The 17976-nt window shown below is 38.7% G+C and overlaps 2 protein-coding genes across 3 annotated transcripts in view; one reads left to right on the top strand and one right to left on the bottom strand.

Moving 5' to 3' along the window:
- Positions 1-17976, bottom strand: part of LOC139754581 (regucalcin-like) — a 549227-nt gene that overhangs the window by 435372 nt on the left and 95879 nt on the right. The gene's annotated exons all lie outside the window — the stretch shown is intronic.
- The window catches only part of Herc4 (HECT and RLD domain containing E3 ubiquitin ligase 4), a 163422-nt gene that overhangs the window by 130202 nt on the left and 15244 nt on the right, over positions 1-17976 (top strand). For both annotated transcript variants that reach the window (XM_071671972.1, XM_071671971.1), the window contains exons 18-21: positions 4901-5033; positions 5209-5358; positions 7488-7686; positions 16278-16409. In XM_071671972.1, coding sequence (XP_071528073.1) covers positions 4901-5033; positions 5209-5358; positions 7488-7686; positions 16278-16409 — 614 coding nt within the window. The remainder of the gene's footprint in view (positions 1-4900; positions 5034-5208; positions 5359-7487; positions 7687-16277; positions 16410-17976) is intronic.

Here is a 17976-nt window from a genome sequence, read left to right on the forward strand (position 1 = left end):
AGTCTACAACCATCTGTCAAATTATATATATAATTATTAGATGAATATGACTACTCTGCCCATGAATTTGAATGTAAATGCAAATATCACAATATGAGAATCATTCGAATACAAATAAACATAAACACTGGGAGGGGGAAATGGAGCAGTTTCTGGGGCTGCTTAATGAACTTTGAACATAACTGATCCAGTGTGATAGGAACCTGGGTACATTATAACAGAGGAGCTCAGGGGATTGGATAAATCTAAAGATAGGATGATATGCACTGTTAGAACAATCAGGAAAAATTAAGGTCCAGTAGATCAGATTTTGAGAAAAGTGCAGAGCATTCAGGATCATTGCTTGTTGCTGAAAAGGGTAATTATTAAGAAAACAGGAAACAAAGAGGTTGATAAAACTAAAGTATTGGATATAGCCATAAAGTGGGTGGCTCCAAATTTATATAGTTTAATAAACTAGGAGTTGACAGAAATAAATCTTTTATTACTTTTGAACTGGATAAGGATCATACCTGAGATAGAGAGGAAAGGAGAAAGAGGCAATGCGTCTTATAATATTACTAGAGGCAGTAAAACTCCTAGATGTAATATCAGGTGATAAAGGAAAACATAACTATTGATTATAATCAAGACAAATGTGGATTTCCAATCATAGTGACATTTACTTTTGAGTCAGCCAGAAAGTAATAAGGCAGGCAAAGAAACTTAAAAACAAGATGGAACTCGGTGGGGTATTCATCCAACATGATATACCAAGGAAAGAGGGGGAGAAAAGCAAAGTATAGTCAGATGGCAAAAACAGGAGATGCCAAATGAGGCAACAGGATAAAATATCCCAATCCAGCTCTGTAGAAAGATAACGAATGTTATGTGATGGTGAAATCAGTGTGAAAGTAATGTACAGAAATGCTAATGATTAGTTGTAACTAGTAAAGAGCTGGAATTTACAATTTGTATCAAGGAAAATGCACCCAATATTGTCGGAGTATTGGAAATGTAGTTTGCTGAAGAGAAAAGATTTCACTTGTTCCCCTTAGAGGGGTACATGATAGTAAGGAGGGAAAGAGAAGGCAAAGGAGGGGGCAATTTGGCCCTTTTAAAAAAAAGATAGCCATAAGGTTCAGGAAATAGTGGAAGGTGTCTCATTCAGACAATACATAATGTTAGGGTAAGTGTAAGAAAGGTATGCATGGTGGTGTTGATATTATATAATCCTGCAAGAATTGCAAAGATCCAGAACAAATATATGATAACAGTGAATGAACAATTAGGAGGGTACAGGAAGCAGTAAAACATGGTCTTCTCAGAGATGAGGATGGGGGGATTCAATTATAAAGAGACACTCTGGAGGACTTATGATTCTCATGGTGACATGGAAACACAAGTTTTTAAAGTCTATGCTGCATGATTCTTTTTGTAGAGTATATACAGGAAAATTCCCTAAACCAACAAGTCAGGGAACAAACTAGGATGAGAACTGATACACCATCATTACTGGCCCTTATCTTCACATATACTAGCATGGATATTGATAAGGGTATATGATAAACCAACTGGAAAAAGTGATCATGTAATGCTTAGGTTTAACTATAAGGTAAAAGACAAAGTTAACAGATCAGAGGTGAGATACGACCTTAAGAGGAGATGTAGTCATGGATTCTACAGAGACCTCAACAATTTCTATGTTAACATAGAGTGGGAAATGGTATTCAGTTGACAAGAACTAGGGTATTGTGGTAAGAGGTTCTGTAAAATTTACAATGAAGGAGGGAATGCTAAAAAGAGGGAAGAATGGTATGATAAAGGTTTTTACAAGGTAAAGGGGCTTCAAGATGTGCAGCGAGCCAGTATATGCAGGATGTAAGAAAGCACAGAATGAGTAAAGCAGAATAAGAAAGGGGAACAAGATGTGGAAAAGAATACTGTGGACAAGGTAGGATAAAATCCAAAACTTTTCCATGAACTCATCAGGGGTAAACGTAAGTTAAAGAGCAGCTATTAGGCAAAGGGAAGAATCATAAAGGATGAAGTAAGGATATAAGAGGAAGTGAATAACAAGTTCAAAACTGTTTTCACTGTGGAAGACAAAGACACTGTAACTCCATCACCAGGGAGATGGAATGGGGATGTTTAAAGAAACACCGATATATCTAAAAATGACATTAACAGAATACTAAAAGGTCTTGACCCATGCAAGGCTCATAGCTCTGATGAAATTTCACTGTATTTACTGAAGTGTGCATATATGTTGAAGTACGATTTAAGATGTTGCTGTACAAAGAAAAGTGCCAAGGAATTTAAATAAGGCAAGCATCACACCTGTCTATAAGAAAGAAGACTGGGAAGAGGCACTGAACTACAAACCAGTCTACCTCAAGTTTGGTCTGTAAGGTTATGAGAAAGATAGTCAGAAAGTAAATGGATGACTTTCTGCAGAGGAGAAATTACCTAAGTGAGAAACAACAGCTTTAGGGGAAGGGTTCATATCATAGACAGAAAGGAAGGCTGGGTGAATCATTTATACATGGACTGCCAGAAAGCTGTTGACACTGCACTGCATGGTGTCTGTTTAAGAAGCTGTATCACGAGGAAGGAATAAGATGGAAACTCCTCTGATGGATAAAAGATTAACTTATTAGATGAGAACAAAAATACATAAAATAAAGGCTTTCTCAAAGAGAGTGAAGGTCAGCAATGGAGTGCTGTTGGGTTTTGCTTTGAGACTGTCATTCTTCTTGATCTATGTGAATGACTATCCCATCTGAATATGTTTGCAAGTGATGCAAAGGGGAGTGAACACACAGAGGACTGCATCACCTTACAAGGGGACCTTAAACTCCAAAGCTTGATATTTGGCTGATGAAGTTCAACTCAAGTAAATGTTAAGTAAAGAGGATGGGCAACAGTGAAAGAAGGCCTCTCAATATAACTGTCATTAAGTAGGAAGCAAGAAGCAGGAATTGGTGTGCGAGAAAAATTTGGAAGTTAATTTTATCCTTAACCTGCTGCCAGAGTCCCACCTGAGGAGAATGGTTAAGGAGATCAACTGCTTGCAAGCAGATAATAGAAAAGCATTCAAGTTCATGGATGAGGAATTATTCAACAAGTTGTTCACACACAAGACCAAAATTAGAATATGGTTCTCAAGTTTGGTCACCACATTTCAAGAAACACAAAGAATTTATAGAGATGATCCAGAGGAGAGCAACAAAGAAATGAAGATGGTATCAGTATTAACATAGCCGAGTTACAGGGAAAGGCTAGAGGCTTAAGATTTGCTTGACTTGGAAGTGATAAGAATGAGGGATGACCTGATCACAACCTTTAAGTTTTTGAAACAGACTGGTGATGTAGACAGTGAATAGTCCTTCAAGAGATATTGGAAGAGAACAGTCAGAGGACAACATGAAATTAAGAAAGAAACTTGCAAAAAAAAAATGTGAAGAAGTACTTTCATAGTGTAAGAATGATAGATGAATGGAACAAAATGAATGAAGACAAAGTAAACATAGACTGCATACAGAGCTTTCAAGAAAATATACGATTGTAGAGAATGTTCAAGAGATGGAGCCTCACGAGTGAAAAAGTCACTCTCTGTACATATTGCACTGTCACTGTTCTACTTTTTATCAAGTGGGGAATGTGTGTGGAGGGAGGAGGTACCTCTTCGTACTGCTATATACACCTTATAGCCCTCTTCCTTGTGATGAGCAAGTAATGTGTCATCTCCAGTCATCAGTGGTGAGACAAAAGCAGCAAAAGATGTTAATATTGTTATTTTCAAATATAACATTGAAAATTTAGGTAAGCTTTGGCTGCTAAAGGTTGTTAGGTTAGGTATCCAGAAGTTCTGTTTATTTCTAGAAGTGTTTCACCTATTGTTAGGACAAGGTTCTGTTGATTTCTAGAAGTATTGCACTTAATTTTACTAATGATTAATCCCTTTTTTCCTAACCTTCATAAGTGATTCCACCATTGACATTCATTGAGGAACAAACAGTAAGCTAATTAATGTGGAATAAGGCCAGACATCTGTATAAATAAAAAGCTACGAGTACATTACCTTATTGCCTCCAGTAGTGCTAGAGGTTTATCCCTGGGGATAGGGGAGAAAGAATACTTCCCACGTATTCCCTGCGTGTCGTAGAAGGCGACTAAAAGGGAAGGGAGCGGGGGGCTGGAAATCCTCCCCTCTCGTTTTTTTTTTTTTTTTTTTTTCCAAAAGATGGAACAGAGAAGGGGGCCAAGTGAGGATATTCCCTCAAAGGCCCAGTCCTCTGTTCTTAACGCTACCTCGCTATCGCGGGAAATGGCGAATAGTATGAAAGAAAGAAAGAAAGTGCTAGAGGTAAAAACTTCTAGAAATTTACAGAATCTATGAAGCCTCACCTATCTTTTCCTTACATATGAGATTTATTTTGATTTTGTGTTAAAGTCAAAATATACCAACGATATGGTTTCCTTTAACAACCCCCCCATTACACACACACACACACACACTGGGGATGGGGTTATTACTGCAGTTCATCTCTCTTGTACTGCATCATATGGACTTCTTTATCATTTTATATATGTTTTGTTATTACTGACTCAACTATGCTAAGGTAGGTAAGGTCGAACAGGTGCAATACTTTAATTCTGTACTGCAGTCATTTGATTGTGCCAGGTTATCTTACTGTTTAAAATAAAAGGGTTTGGGGCATTCTCCCACACCCTGACCATTTAAACCACATTTTCAGCCATGTTTCTGAAATATGTAAAATTCTAAAAATCCAAAAATTGCATGGTTTAGATGATTATAAATTTTCAAATCTTGAGCTGTAAAATGAGAGGCTGTCAAATATATGAAGCACTGCATGAAAAGTTTGCTACATGTTATATTGAATTTTTTTTTTCTTAGGCATTGTGTGTGGTCTTGCAATTTACAACTTCACTATCATCAATCTTCCATTTCCTCTGGCACTCTACAAGAAGTTACTGGGTGAATCAGTTAGTCTTGATGATCTGTCAGACTTGGATCCACATCTCACGAGGTAAAGCTGTTGACTTACGTCAATGTATTGATTGATGCATTACATTGATATACATGGACTTGGACATATGTTTTCCTAATTTATGTGTGCCTTTAGTGTTAAGGTTGCCTGAATAACTGTTGCTTCTGATTATATAAGAACCTGATAGACATTATATTTTATGACATATTCTCAGATCCCTCCGTGAGCTCCTGGAGTATGAAGGCAATGATGTAGAAGATATATACTGTTTAAACTTCACTGTCACACAGGATTACTTTGGTGAAGCCAAGTGTATTCCTCTCAAAGATGATGGAGAGAACATTCCAGTCACCTCAGAAAACAAGTAAGGTTTTTGGAAATTAGTGAGGGTAGTTTATTTCTTATATGCTGCTCTTTTTGAGTCTTACTCTTTATGAACAAACACAATGCCACTTCAAATATTATTTTGCAGTTCATTTAACCCTATCATAGCTCCATCCATTGTATGATTCACATTTGGCTCACTGCTCCATGAATCTTGTGATGTGTCAGTGGCTCCTACCCACATTTCAAATCCCAGCTATTGTTTCATTCTGCCATTTACACTTAGATGTCACTATCAACCTTCCATCACAGCAGGAAAAATTATCCCAAACATCATTTACCAACACATCATCATAAGACATGCATGTTACTCAAGTTGGTACAATATGGGTCTAACTCTAATTGCTCCAGCCCTCATTTCCAGAGGCTCCAGCATCTTTAGGCTGCATTACTTCCAGAAACAGGGAAACGTTGGAATCCTTTGGAGTGGGAAGTTCTTGGACGAGACTGTACTCCCAGCAGTACAACTTTGCCGAAGGTGACATTTCACTGGTACTGTAAGCACATGCAGGCAGAGTCCATCAACACCAGTTGGTGTGATGCATAGCAAATGACAAATACAGTGGTGAAGAGGAAAGCTTGTATACATTATACTTTATTATAAAAGTATCATTGTATGAGAAATAAGTTTTTAGGAGGTAGAGCTGGATTGGGAAAAGACCTAGGATATTTCTATGCAGTTTTTGCTGAAATATGATGTACCATGTGTGAGAAAAATAGAATAGTATGAGCATTGTGTAGGTTATATGTTTATGCAGGCCTTCATGGATTCCATTATACTCATTTAAACTGGATAGTTACAAACTCATTTAGATGGCAATCATTCCACACACTGCCATTACAGACAGTCATGAGGGAATCATATGTATTTTTGTTGTTATATCTTACATGATTGATGACTCTTTTATACTCCAAGTAAAGCACCAAGAAGGTGATGAACATATAATTGGTTGTAAAATAAATAATGAAATAATACTTAGTATTAGTGCTTATATTTCTGGTTATAAGTTATTTGTATGTTTGTGGAAATAACATCCCCAACCAATTAATAACACAGTCACCCCCTTTCTTACTATATTCAGCTGCAACACCTCCACTGCAGCTTCCATGCCACATTTCATTTTATGCAAGGTTTTCACCACCTCTTCGCTCTCTACCAAAGCACCCTCCATGACTCGCATTGCGCAAGTGACCCCTACCCAAACAACCTCCATCTGCCACCCTATCATGAAACACAATCAACAGTCCTTCAAAATACTTGATCCATCTCCTCAGTTCACTACCTATTATCATTCCCCCCTTCAACAATGTTAGTATTTGTTCTAATTTTTTTTGCTTATTGTTAATCTCCTTCCAAAATATCGTTTTATTCTCCCTAAAGTTTTCTGATACTCACTCATCCCAACTCTCGTTTGCCTTCTTTTTCATCCCATGCACTTACTTTTTAACCTCCTGCTTTCTCTTATACATCTCCTGATCATTTGACATCTTCCCTGTAAGTACCGCTCAAATGCTTCTCTTTTCTCTTTCACGAGCAGCTTTACTTCTTCATCCTACCACTCACTACCCTCTCTAATCTGCTCACCACCCATCTTTTGCATGCCACATGCATCTCTTGCACATGCCAGCACTGTTTTCCTAAATACCTTCCATTCCTCACCCACTTTCCTTGCTTCATTTACTCTCACTTTTTGCCATTCTGCTCTCAATCTCTCCTAGTGTTTCTTCACACAAGTCTCTTTTCCATGCTTGCTTACTCTCACCACTCTTCCCCCTGGCATTTTTTTCCTCTTTTCCAAAAACCTCTACAAATCTTCACCCTTGCCTCCATGAGACAGTGATCAGACATCCCACCAGCTGCCCCTTTCTGCACATTTACATCCAAAAATCGCTTTTATATGCTTGTTAATGAGTGATCCAATAATGCTCTCTCTCTCTATATATATATATATATATATATGTATGTAGAGCTGACAAATCATCTTTCAGTGACGAGGAAATGTTATCAGCAGATGAAGTAAGTGAATATTACAGTTCCTTTATAATGTTATATAAGATTTTTTATTTTGGGAAATATTCTCAGCTTTTACAATTTTTTTTCTAACCAAGACAGGAGTATGTTGATCTGCTTGTTGACTACAAGTTAAACAAGAGTATAGACAGCCAGTATAAGGCATTCCACGATGGATTTTACCGTGTTTGTGGAGGAATTGTTCTCAAGCTCTTCCAGCCCATGGAACTAATGGCTCTTGTCACAGGAAATGAGAATTATAACTGGGTAGAACTGGAGAAGAATACAGAATACAAGGTATTAATCATGTTCATTATTGCTAAGACTTTTACACACTAGTATCACTTGAATAACAGAGAGCCCGTAGAGAATCTCATTTAATTGCCATAGTCTGTTTCTCATAGTCTGATTTTGGAGAATAACCTAACTTTGGAGAGTTGATGGCTTGCTTTATATAATATGCATAGACTTTTATGAGTTAGTGTGTAGATAAAATTTACCGTCCAATCCCAGGAAATTATGTTTTGGTGTTTTAGATTATTGTGGTCCCAACATGTATAGGTGTGAGTCATGGGCCCTGAACACAAAAGATGGAAGAAGGTGGACATGAATGAAGTGCCTAAGGACAATATGCAGTGTGAGATGGGTTGATTGTGTAAGAGAGAAGTTTTGTAGCAAGCCAAGTATGTATGATTGGAAGAGCTGACCAGGATACACTGAAATGGTTTGGACGTAAGGGGTAAGACTGACTAAAAGGATATATACATCAGAAGTAGCTAGAGAGTGTACGTGACCAACAAGGCCATTGTTTGTCTGTTCCCTGCAGTACCCTGCTGTTTTGGGAAATGGCATATATGTATGGTGAAAAAAGAAGAAAATGGTTCCAGTAAGATGGGTTACTGATTGAAAAGTGTATGCATATGAAGGGGAGGGAAGAAGTGCTGGATGAATATGAATTAGTAATGTAATTTTGAAAATGTTTTTAGCTTAAAAGGAGGAAGAGTGAAATAAACCTAGTTGTAGTGTGAATATAACCAGAGAATATGAACAGTTCACTGTGCTAGAGTTGCCTTCTGCCAGTGGCCTGTTAGGGATGAGATTCTAAAGGTTAAGAAGTGGCAATGAAGTTCACCCGTTATAGAGACCTTTTTGCTGTGGCTACCCCCTTGAGGGAGTGGGTGTCAGATAGATAGAAATCAACATTTACTGAGAAGATGGCAGTCATAAGGAAGGAATACCTTCTTTTGATATCCCACTAATTTTCACAAAGTGATTTGCCTTCATTTGTTTCCATGCCAAAATAGATTCTGAAAGCATATAGACATATTTCTAAACCATGGAAAGGTCTGTGTGGCCTGGATGTGGATAGGGAGCTGTGGTTTTAGTGTGTTACATATGACAGCTAGAGAGTGTGTGAACGAATGTGGCCTTTTGTGTTTGTTTTCCTGGCGCTGCTGTTTCCCACATTTGTGAGGTAGTGCCCGGAAAGAAAAGAAGAAAGACCCATCCCCTCATATACACATATGTACGTACAGTCACATGTACATATATGAACATATACATACACATACATATACGTATGCACATGTACATATTCATACTTAATTGCCTTCATCCATTCCTGGTGCCATCCTGCCCCACAGGAGATAGCTATAGCCCCCTGTGCCAGTGAGGTAGTGCCAGGAAACAGACGAAGAAATGCCATATCCATTCACTCCCATTCTTTAGCTGTCATATGTATTGCATCGAAACCACAGCTCCATATCCACATCCAGGCCTCACAGACCTTTCCATGGCTTATCCCAGACATTTTAAACATACCCTGGTTAAGTCCATATATATATATATATATATATATATATATATATATATATATATATATATATATATATATTTTTTTTTTTTTCAAACTATTCGCCATTTCCCGCATTAGCGAGGTAGCGTTAAGAACAGAGGACTGGGCCTTTGAGGGAATACCCTCACCTGGCCCAATTCTCTGTTCCTTCTTTTGGAAAATTAAAAAAAAAACCGAGAGGGGAGGATTTCCAGCCCCCCGCTCCCTCCCCTTTTAGTCGCCTTCTACGACACGCAGGGAATATGTGGGAAGTATTCTTTCTCCCCTATTCCCAGGGATAATATATATATATCTTTTTTCTTTCTTTCATACTATTCGCCATTTCCCGCATCAGCGAGGTAGCGTTAAGAACAGAGGACTGGGCCTTTGAGGGAATATCCTCACCTGGCCCCCTTCTCTGTTCCTTCTTTTGGAAAATTAAAAAAAAACAAGAGGGGAGGATTTCCAGCCCCCCACTCCCTCCCCTTTTAGTCGCCTTCTACGACACACAGGGAATACATGGGAAATATTCTTTCTCCCCCCCCCCCCCCCCCCCTTTTTTTTTTTTTTTTTTTTTTAATTTTCCAAAAGAAGGAACAGAGAAGAGGGCCAGGTGAGGATATTCCCTCAAAGGCCCAGTCCTCTGTTCTTAACGCTACCTCGCTATCGCGGGAAATGGCGAATAGTATGAAAAAAAATATATATATATATATATATATATATATATATATATATATATATATATATATATATATATATATCTTTCTTTTCTGTCATACTATTCGCCATTTCCCGAGTTAGCGAGGTAGCGTTAAGAACAGAGGACTGGGCCTTTGAGGGAATATCCTCATCTGGCCCCCTTCTCTGTTCTTTCTTTTTTTTGGAAAAAAAAAAAAAAACCGAGAGGGGAGGATTTCCAGCCACCAGCTGCCTTTATTCATTCCCATCGCCACCTTGCCACACATGGAATAACATCCCCCTCCCCCCTCATGTGTGCGGGGTAGCGCTAGGAAGAGACAACAAAGGCCCCATTCGTTCACACTCAGTCTCTAGCTGTCATGCAACAATGCCCAAAACCACAGCTCCCTTTCCACATCCAGGCCCCGCAGAACTTTCCATGGTTTACCCCAGATGCTTCATATGCCCTGGTTCAATCCATTGACAGCACGTCGACCCTGGTATAACACATCGTTCCAATTCACTCTATTCCTTGCACGCCTTTCACCCTCCTGCATGTTCAGGCCCCGATCACAAAATCTTTTTCACTCCATCTTTCCACCTCCAGTTTGGTCTCCCACTTCTCCTCGTTCCTTCCACCTCTGACACATACATCCTTTTTGTCAATCTTTCCTCACTCATTCTCTCTGTGTGACCAAACCATTTCAAAACACCCTCTCTCTCTCAACCACACTCTTTATTACCACACATCTCTCTTACCCTTTCATTACTTCCTCGATCAAACCACCTCACACCACATATTGTCCTCAAACATCTCATTTCCGGCACATCCACCCTCCTGCACACAACTCTATCTATAGCCCACGCATCGCAACCATATAACATGTATTATCCCTTGGGCTAGGGATGAAAGAATACTGCCCTCTTATTCCCTGCATGTTGTATTTTGGCTATATTTTTGGATGCCCTCAGTCAAGGCTCCATTTTTCTATTTTGTTCTGGGAACATGAGACAGGAACCAAAGCACAATATAGTTTTAAGTCCCATCTAGTACCATTGAACATGAGTTAAATTTCAAATCCAGGTCTAGCCACAGAAGTTTGGCTTTCCATCCTATAATGTCACTTGTCTTCACCCACTAACTTTTGAGGTAGCCCCTGATAAACATATCTGAAGCTCCCAGTACCTTGATAATCATGAAGCAGGAAGACATAATAATATCTGAGTCAAGCTAGGGGATTTGAGAAGAAAAAATCATTAAGCAATTCTCGTAATTGGCAAAAGTCCCTTTACTTCAACTAGAATACCAATGATATACTCGTGAACTCTTTGGTGATGGATGGCCCTTAACTCTTACAGTCTAGGAGTCATTACATGAAAACTTTGTTGCAGGCTCTGGGAATTATCATTTCAGTACTAATTTTCACACTTTGTAAATCCATAGCTAATGTTTTGTCATTTGTATGGCTTCTAAGCATTGCATTAGTCACTTAAGGTTCTATTCTCAGATATTACCACTCTCTGAAAACAAAGCTGAAGAGTACATACCTATCTAAATAAATGTAAAAATGTGTAGATAAACATACGTAGTGGCGTCATTTAGTGAATTAATATCTCGAGTCACCTTGAGTACCCCCCACCACCACCACCAACCCACCATATATAAATAAGTGTAAAAAAATTTTAATACATTTATTTTTTTCATACATATTTGCCATTTCCTACTCTAGAGAACCGAGCCTTTTTTGAGGGGAAATCCTCACTTAGCCCCCTTCTCTATTCCTTCTTTTGGAAAAGTAATAACTGGAGGGGAGGATTTCCAGTCCCTCATCCCCTCCCCTTTTAGTTGCCTTCAACAACATGCATGGAAGGCAACTAAAAGGGGAGGGAGTGGGGGGCTGGAAATCCTCCCCTCCTGTGTTTACTTTTCCAAAAGAAGGAATAGAGAAGGGGGCTAAGGGAGGATTTTCCCTCAAAGGCTCTGTTCTACATTTACATATACATGTAAATAAGTAAGTAGTAACTATAAGTTGTGGCAACTGTTAGTTAGCATATTTCCATCTCAAGGCTCTGTCCCCATTAATCCCCCTCTCCCCTCACTCTGGCACCTAATCAGAGCCTCACAAGGTGACTAATGCATTAACTTAATTGAAGGGCTTTATTTTTATGTTTCTATCATTTCATTTATGAAACAGAATTCTTTTTATTGTATTCATGTAGTTAGCAACCTTTTTTTTTTTTCAAAAGAAGGAACAGAGAATTGGGCCAGGTGAGGGTATTCCCTCAAAGGCCCAGTCCTCTGTTCTTAACGCTACCTCGCTAATGCGGGAAATGGCGAATAGTTTGAAAGAAAGAAAGCAACTTTCTGCATGTCATCTATGGAGCTTATGAGTTAAAGAGTAGTATGGGCCCTTTCCCATCATTCTGCCAAGAAACCATTGGTGTAGGTGGGGAGGAGGAGCTTTCACAGGCCCCACCCAGTCACAATTATAATCCCTTTGCTTAATGTTGTAAGTATACTTTGAATAAATATATGAATTGCTTGTATAAATTTGTATGTGCATATTGTAAAATTTACCTTGAATAAGTATTGCTTACTTTTATTTATTTATGTGGTAACTGAATGCCTTTCACTGTTTTATTCAGCCATTTTTTTTATATATATATTCAAGCTTTGACATGTATATATCAAACCAATAAATGTTGTTGAGTTTTACCATTGCCACTTAGTTCATACATCAGCAGAAAAAAAAAAAAGTTTGAATTGTCAGGCCACATCATGTTGAAATGTGATGCATTGTAGCCAGAAAAGTGAACTAACAACATTTGATTTTTTTTTTTTTTTTTTTGGGTCAGTCATATTTTTGTAGATTTAGCATATTTTTTAATTTTTTTCCTGTTATTGCTGTTTTGACTTGCAACAAAGATGATGCTTACTTAATCATCAATTTCAGATGCCAGGTATGATATACTGTACTAAACCTCACAAGATGGGCATGTTAAAGGTATTTTTTAAGGATACACAATTAGACCATGGAACCATGGAAGCGGAAGTGAATCATGGGGAGGGGGAGGGGGCGAAAGTTGTGGGAGCGTTGAAGAATGTGTGGAAGTCGAGAACGTTATCTTGGAAAGCAAAGATGGGTATGTTTGAAGGAATAGTGGTTCCAAAAATGTTATATGGTTGCGAGGCTTGGGCTATAGATAGAGTTGTGCGGAGGAGGGTGGATGTGCTGGAAATGAGATGTTTGAGGACAATATGTGGTGTGGGGTGGTTTGATCGAGTAAGTAATGAAAGGGTAAGAGATGTGTGGTAATGAAAAGAGTGTGGTTGAGAGAGTAGAAGAGGGTGTTTTGAAATGGTTTGGTCACATGGAGAGAATGAGTGAGGAAAGATTGACCAAGAGGATATATGTGTCAGAGGTGGAGGGAACGAGGAGAAGTGGGAGACCAAATTGGAGGTGGAAAGATGGAGTGAAAAAGATTTTGAGTGATTGGGGCCTAAACATGCAGGAGGGTGAAAGGCGTGCAAGGAATAGAGTGAATTGGAACGATGTGGTATACCGGGTCGACGTGCTGTCAATGGAGTGAACCAGGGCATGTGAAGTGTCTGGGGTAAACCATGGAGAGTTCTGTGGGGCCTGGATGTGGAAAGGGAGCTGTGGTTTCGGTGCATTACATGACAGCTAGAGACAGAGTGTGAACGAATGTGGCCTTTTTTGTCTTTTCTAGTGCTACTTTGCTGGAGGAGGAGGTGGGGGGAGATGCTATTTCATGTGTGGTGGGGTGGTGATGGGAATGGATGAAGGCACCAAGTATGAATATGTACATGTGTATATATGTATATGTCTGTGTATGTTATGTATACGTTGAAATGTGTATGTGTATGTGCATGTGTGGGCGTTTATGTATATACATGTGTATGTGGGTGGGTTGGGCCATTCCTTGTCTGTTTCCTTGCGCTACCTCGCTAATGCAGGAGACGGCGATTAAGTATAATATAAAAAAAATATATATATATAAAGAGTGTAAGGTTGTGCTGGATGGTAGAATTGTCAGAGGATTCTTTGGGGACTTTGGCCATTTTGCAGTTCTTGTTGAGGTGAGGATCAGGGAGAAGTGGAGGTATGGTGGAGAGGTAAAAATGTTGGCAAGTGAGATGAATCAGAAAGAATGCAAGGAGTGTGAAAGAAGGGTGACTGAAAGTTTAGATGAAAGTGCATTAAATGTAGGGTTGTAATCATGTGTGAATGTGGTGTTAAAAATGTTTAGAGAAAGACTGTGAAAGGTTGTAGAATTAGTAGTTGGGTATAAGGTTGTGAGGTATTGGAATAAAAGGGGAAGTGTATGGTGGATGGATGAGATTAGAAATGCTGTGGAAGAGAAGAAAAAGGTATATTGTATATTGCTCTAGAGGAATGTACCAGTGGAATTTTGACGGAGGAGGAGTGAAGAATATAAGATGTGTGGGTGGAATGTTAAGTTGTCAGAGGAAAGCAAAAAATGTGTAGATAAAGATTTTGGAAGAAAGTTGAATGAAAAGTTTAGGGAAAATAAGAAATTGTCATTGAAGGACGTGAAACAAAAGAGGTGGATATAAGAATGGAAATGTTAATATGAGAAGTTAGGAATTGGAGTTGCTGAATTAAAAGGAGGAAGTGAAAGGAAGATGAAAACAATATTTTGAAGAACAGTTGAGTGTGGGAGAAGGTGAGGCAGCAGTTACTACGATCATGGGTATAGAGGATGGAAGGAAGAGGATACAAGTGCAAGGATTCATAGCAAAAAGGGAGGTAAAAAGGGGGGGATAATGAAGTTGAAGATGAGGAAGATGTCTGGAGTTGATGGGATTAATTCTGATATAGTGAAGCCTTGTGGAGAAAGTGTGATAGGGTGGATGCATTTGATATGTAATTTACCATGGAAGCAGAAGGTTATGGAGGATTGGGTGAAAGCTATTTCTGTTCCTTTATTCAAAGGAAAAGATGCTAAGGTGTATTTAGCAATAATAAGGGAATAAGTCTTAAGTATACCTGGAAAAGTGTATTCAAGAGTGTTGATTAATAGTGTGATGGAAGTGAATGAGTACAGAATAAGTGAAGACCAAGGGGGTTTTAGGAAAGGTAGGGAATGTTTAAATCAGATTTTTGTGGTGGGGATGACCATGGAAAAGTATCTAGCAAATGGTAAGAAGCTTTTATGGATCTGGAGAAAGTGCATGACAGAGTCAAGTGGAATGCTTTATGGGATTTGTTAAGAATACATGAGGTAGGGAGACAACTGTTGGATGGGGTGAGTCTTCAATAGAGCAGCAAATGCAAGTGTAAGAGAGGATGGGGAGTTGAGCTAACGTTTCATTATAAATGTGGGTGTGAGGCCGGCTGTGATGTCACCGTGGCTTTTTAAGACGTTCAGATGGAGTGATAAGATAGATGAAAGCAAAACTAGGGAAAGTGGGTGCAGAGATGGAGTGTGGTGGTGAGGTAATGGTGGCTAGTGACAGCCTGTTCTGGGTGATACTGCATTATTTGCTGAGAGTGAAGAGGAGTTTCAGAAAGTTGTAAGAGTGTTTTATGATGTGTGTGTAAGCATAGGTGATTGAAGGTAAGTGGGAGTGAAAGTAAAGTAATGGTGTTTGAAAGAAAACACAGTGAAAGTATAGATTTTGCTAAGCCCTATAGAGCTAGAGAAGAAAGTGTATTGAACTGTGTTTTAGATATGGGGAGAGAAGAACAGGAAGAGATGACAGAATTAAAGTATTTAAGTATTTGGTGATATGGAAGAAGAGTTAAGGAAGAGAGCAGTACAGGGTAGAAGATTCAATGGGTTCTTTAATCAAATAACGAAGAGTAAAGGTATAAGTATGAAAATTAAGAAACATGGACATGGAAGTAGCTACAGAGGTCAAGAATCCAGGCTGTGGAAATGAGCTGTTTGAGAGGAGTATGTGGTATGACTATATGGAATGAAGAAAGAAAGGAAGGGCTGTGAGCGATTTGTTATGGCAGGGAATGCAAATATTATGAATTGTGGACTGAAGTGGATGAAATGTAATACTTTGAGGTGGTATGGGCGTGTGGGAAGAATGCATGACAGGGAGTTTACAAATAGTGTGTATGTTAGTATGATTAAATGGGTTGGTGTGAGAAGACCAACTGTGACAAGGGAGAAATAGAGTGGAAGAGTACTGGTGGGAGAGAAATGGTGGAAAAATGCATGGAATGGTGTATGTGAGGGAGGCATGTAAGGACAGAGATAAGTGGAGACTTTTTTTCAGCTGTAGCCATCCCCTTGATGGGAATTCATGGAGGGAATGGCATCAGAGATATAAATAGATATGTCCATTGATTATTAATATGCACTAATTTTCTTGCAGGGTGAATACTACCCAGATCATCCTGTTATTAAAATGTTTTGGGAAGTGTTCCACGATATGAAAGTTGATCAGAAAAAGCAGTTCCTTCTCTTCCTAACTGGCACTGATCGCGTACCAATTTTAGGCATGAAGGTAAGATTTTGCACTTTTTATTCTGTTGCTCTGAGAAAGGTGGGCATATATATCTGAGATTCACTTTGTATTTCCTTCCTTAACTTTAGTCTGAGATTTGTTTGGTAATATCTGGAAAACATTGTATAATGCTTGTATTGAGCTTACCTCCTGGATCCTTATAATGGTTAGGGAAAATTTTACAGGTGTTTACATCACTGTTTTTTTTTCGTAATTTTTCAACCCATCACTTTGAACAACCAGAGTTTTATAGCACTCCAGATCCCAGTGTAGTTGCTGTCTAAAATATGTTGGGTATTCTTGCTCTTTTTTCAGATAATAATTCACTTTTCAGTACTAACTGTGAGTTGATCAAGACATCAGCTACTGATTGTAAGCTGTAACTTCAACAGACTTTTTATATCCACTGCTCTGCTTGTAGGAAAAGATGTTTTTTACAGAAAGTACATCTCTGTGCATTTCTGGTGCGTGTACAACGGCCCCATTCCAACGGCAGAGGTTACGTTCCTGGAAAACCCTCTGGTTAGCAAAACTGCATTTGGCAAGGTATTAGCATTATGGAAAGGAGTTAGGGGAGTGACTCCAGACAGACGTACCATAAGTCCTATTATAAGCACTTCAAAGTTAAAAATCATGTTATACCTCAGAGATAACATGCTTATTTTACACATATATAAAGAAATAATGTACAAAACTGCACAGAAAAGGAATAAGATATGGTATAGAATGATGGCAACACATAACCCCTGAAGCACTGCGTGGGCCTTGGCACTGCTACAAGGGAGCCAGCCAGTTATGCTGCATAAAAGGCTGCCACATTTTTCTTTATGGTTCACCCAAGTGAGACAGAAATACCAAAATACCTCCAAACAAATGCTGTACTATCACCATATGCAGGCAATCAAATAACTCCACTTTTTGTTTTGAAGACATCACTTCCTTGCCTTCTTAGGGTAGCACAACTTGCATCTCTAGTTCTATGCTTAAAGGCCATATCTAAAGACTCAAAGTACAGTAATTCCTCAATTGATAAGCGTTTGGTTAACACAATTTTATCAAGCCTTGAATATGTTTTGTAACTTTCACAAAATGCTCGATCTAAGTGGGGCTTTCCCACCTATTTCTGTTTAGTTCAGTCACTGACCTTGTTGTGATCATACCCTCTCACTGACTCATTTAACCCCGTAGTTTTAAGAACATGAGAAGAAAATGATAATATTATAGTAAGTAGTTCCTATGGATTAAAAAGAGAGCAGGTCTATATACCTAAGTTTTAGCTTAGATGCAGATGAATGATGTGAACATCATAAAAGGACAAATGTCAGCACTGAAAATTAACTGAAATATATCATAATAACACAGTGTATGCCATTCTAACTTCCACAGTTGTCTTCAACTGAGTTGGCAGAACAGAACTATGTTAGATTTAAAATAAGATTCACAGTCAGTCAGAGAAGAAACTCGAGGTATTTTGCCCTAGAACTCTTACAAAATCGGTCTCTCCAAACGGAAATATTTCTTAAATATCGAAATATTAAAAGGAAGAAAAATATGTTTCTCTCATCGA

This window comes from Panulirus ornatus, chromosome 17 (genome assembly GCF_036320965.1).
Source record: "Panulirus ornatus isolate Po-2019 chromosome 17, ASM3632096v1, whole genome shotgun sequence".
Classification (NCBI taxonomy): domain Eukaryota; kingdom Metazoa; phylum Arthropoda; class Malacostraca; order Decapoda; family Palinuridae; genus Panulirus; species Panulirus ornatus.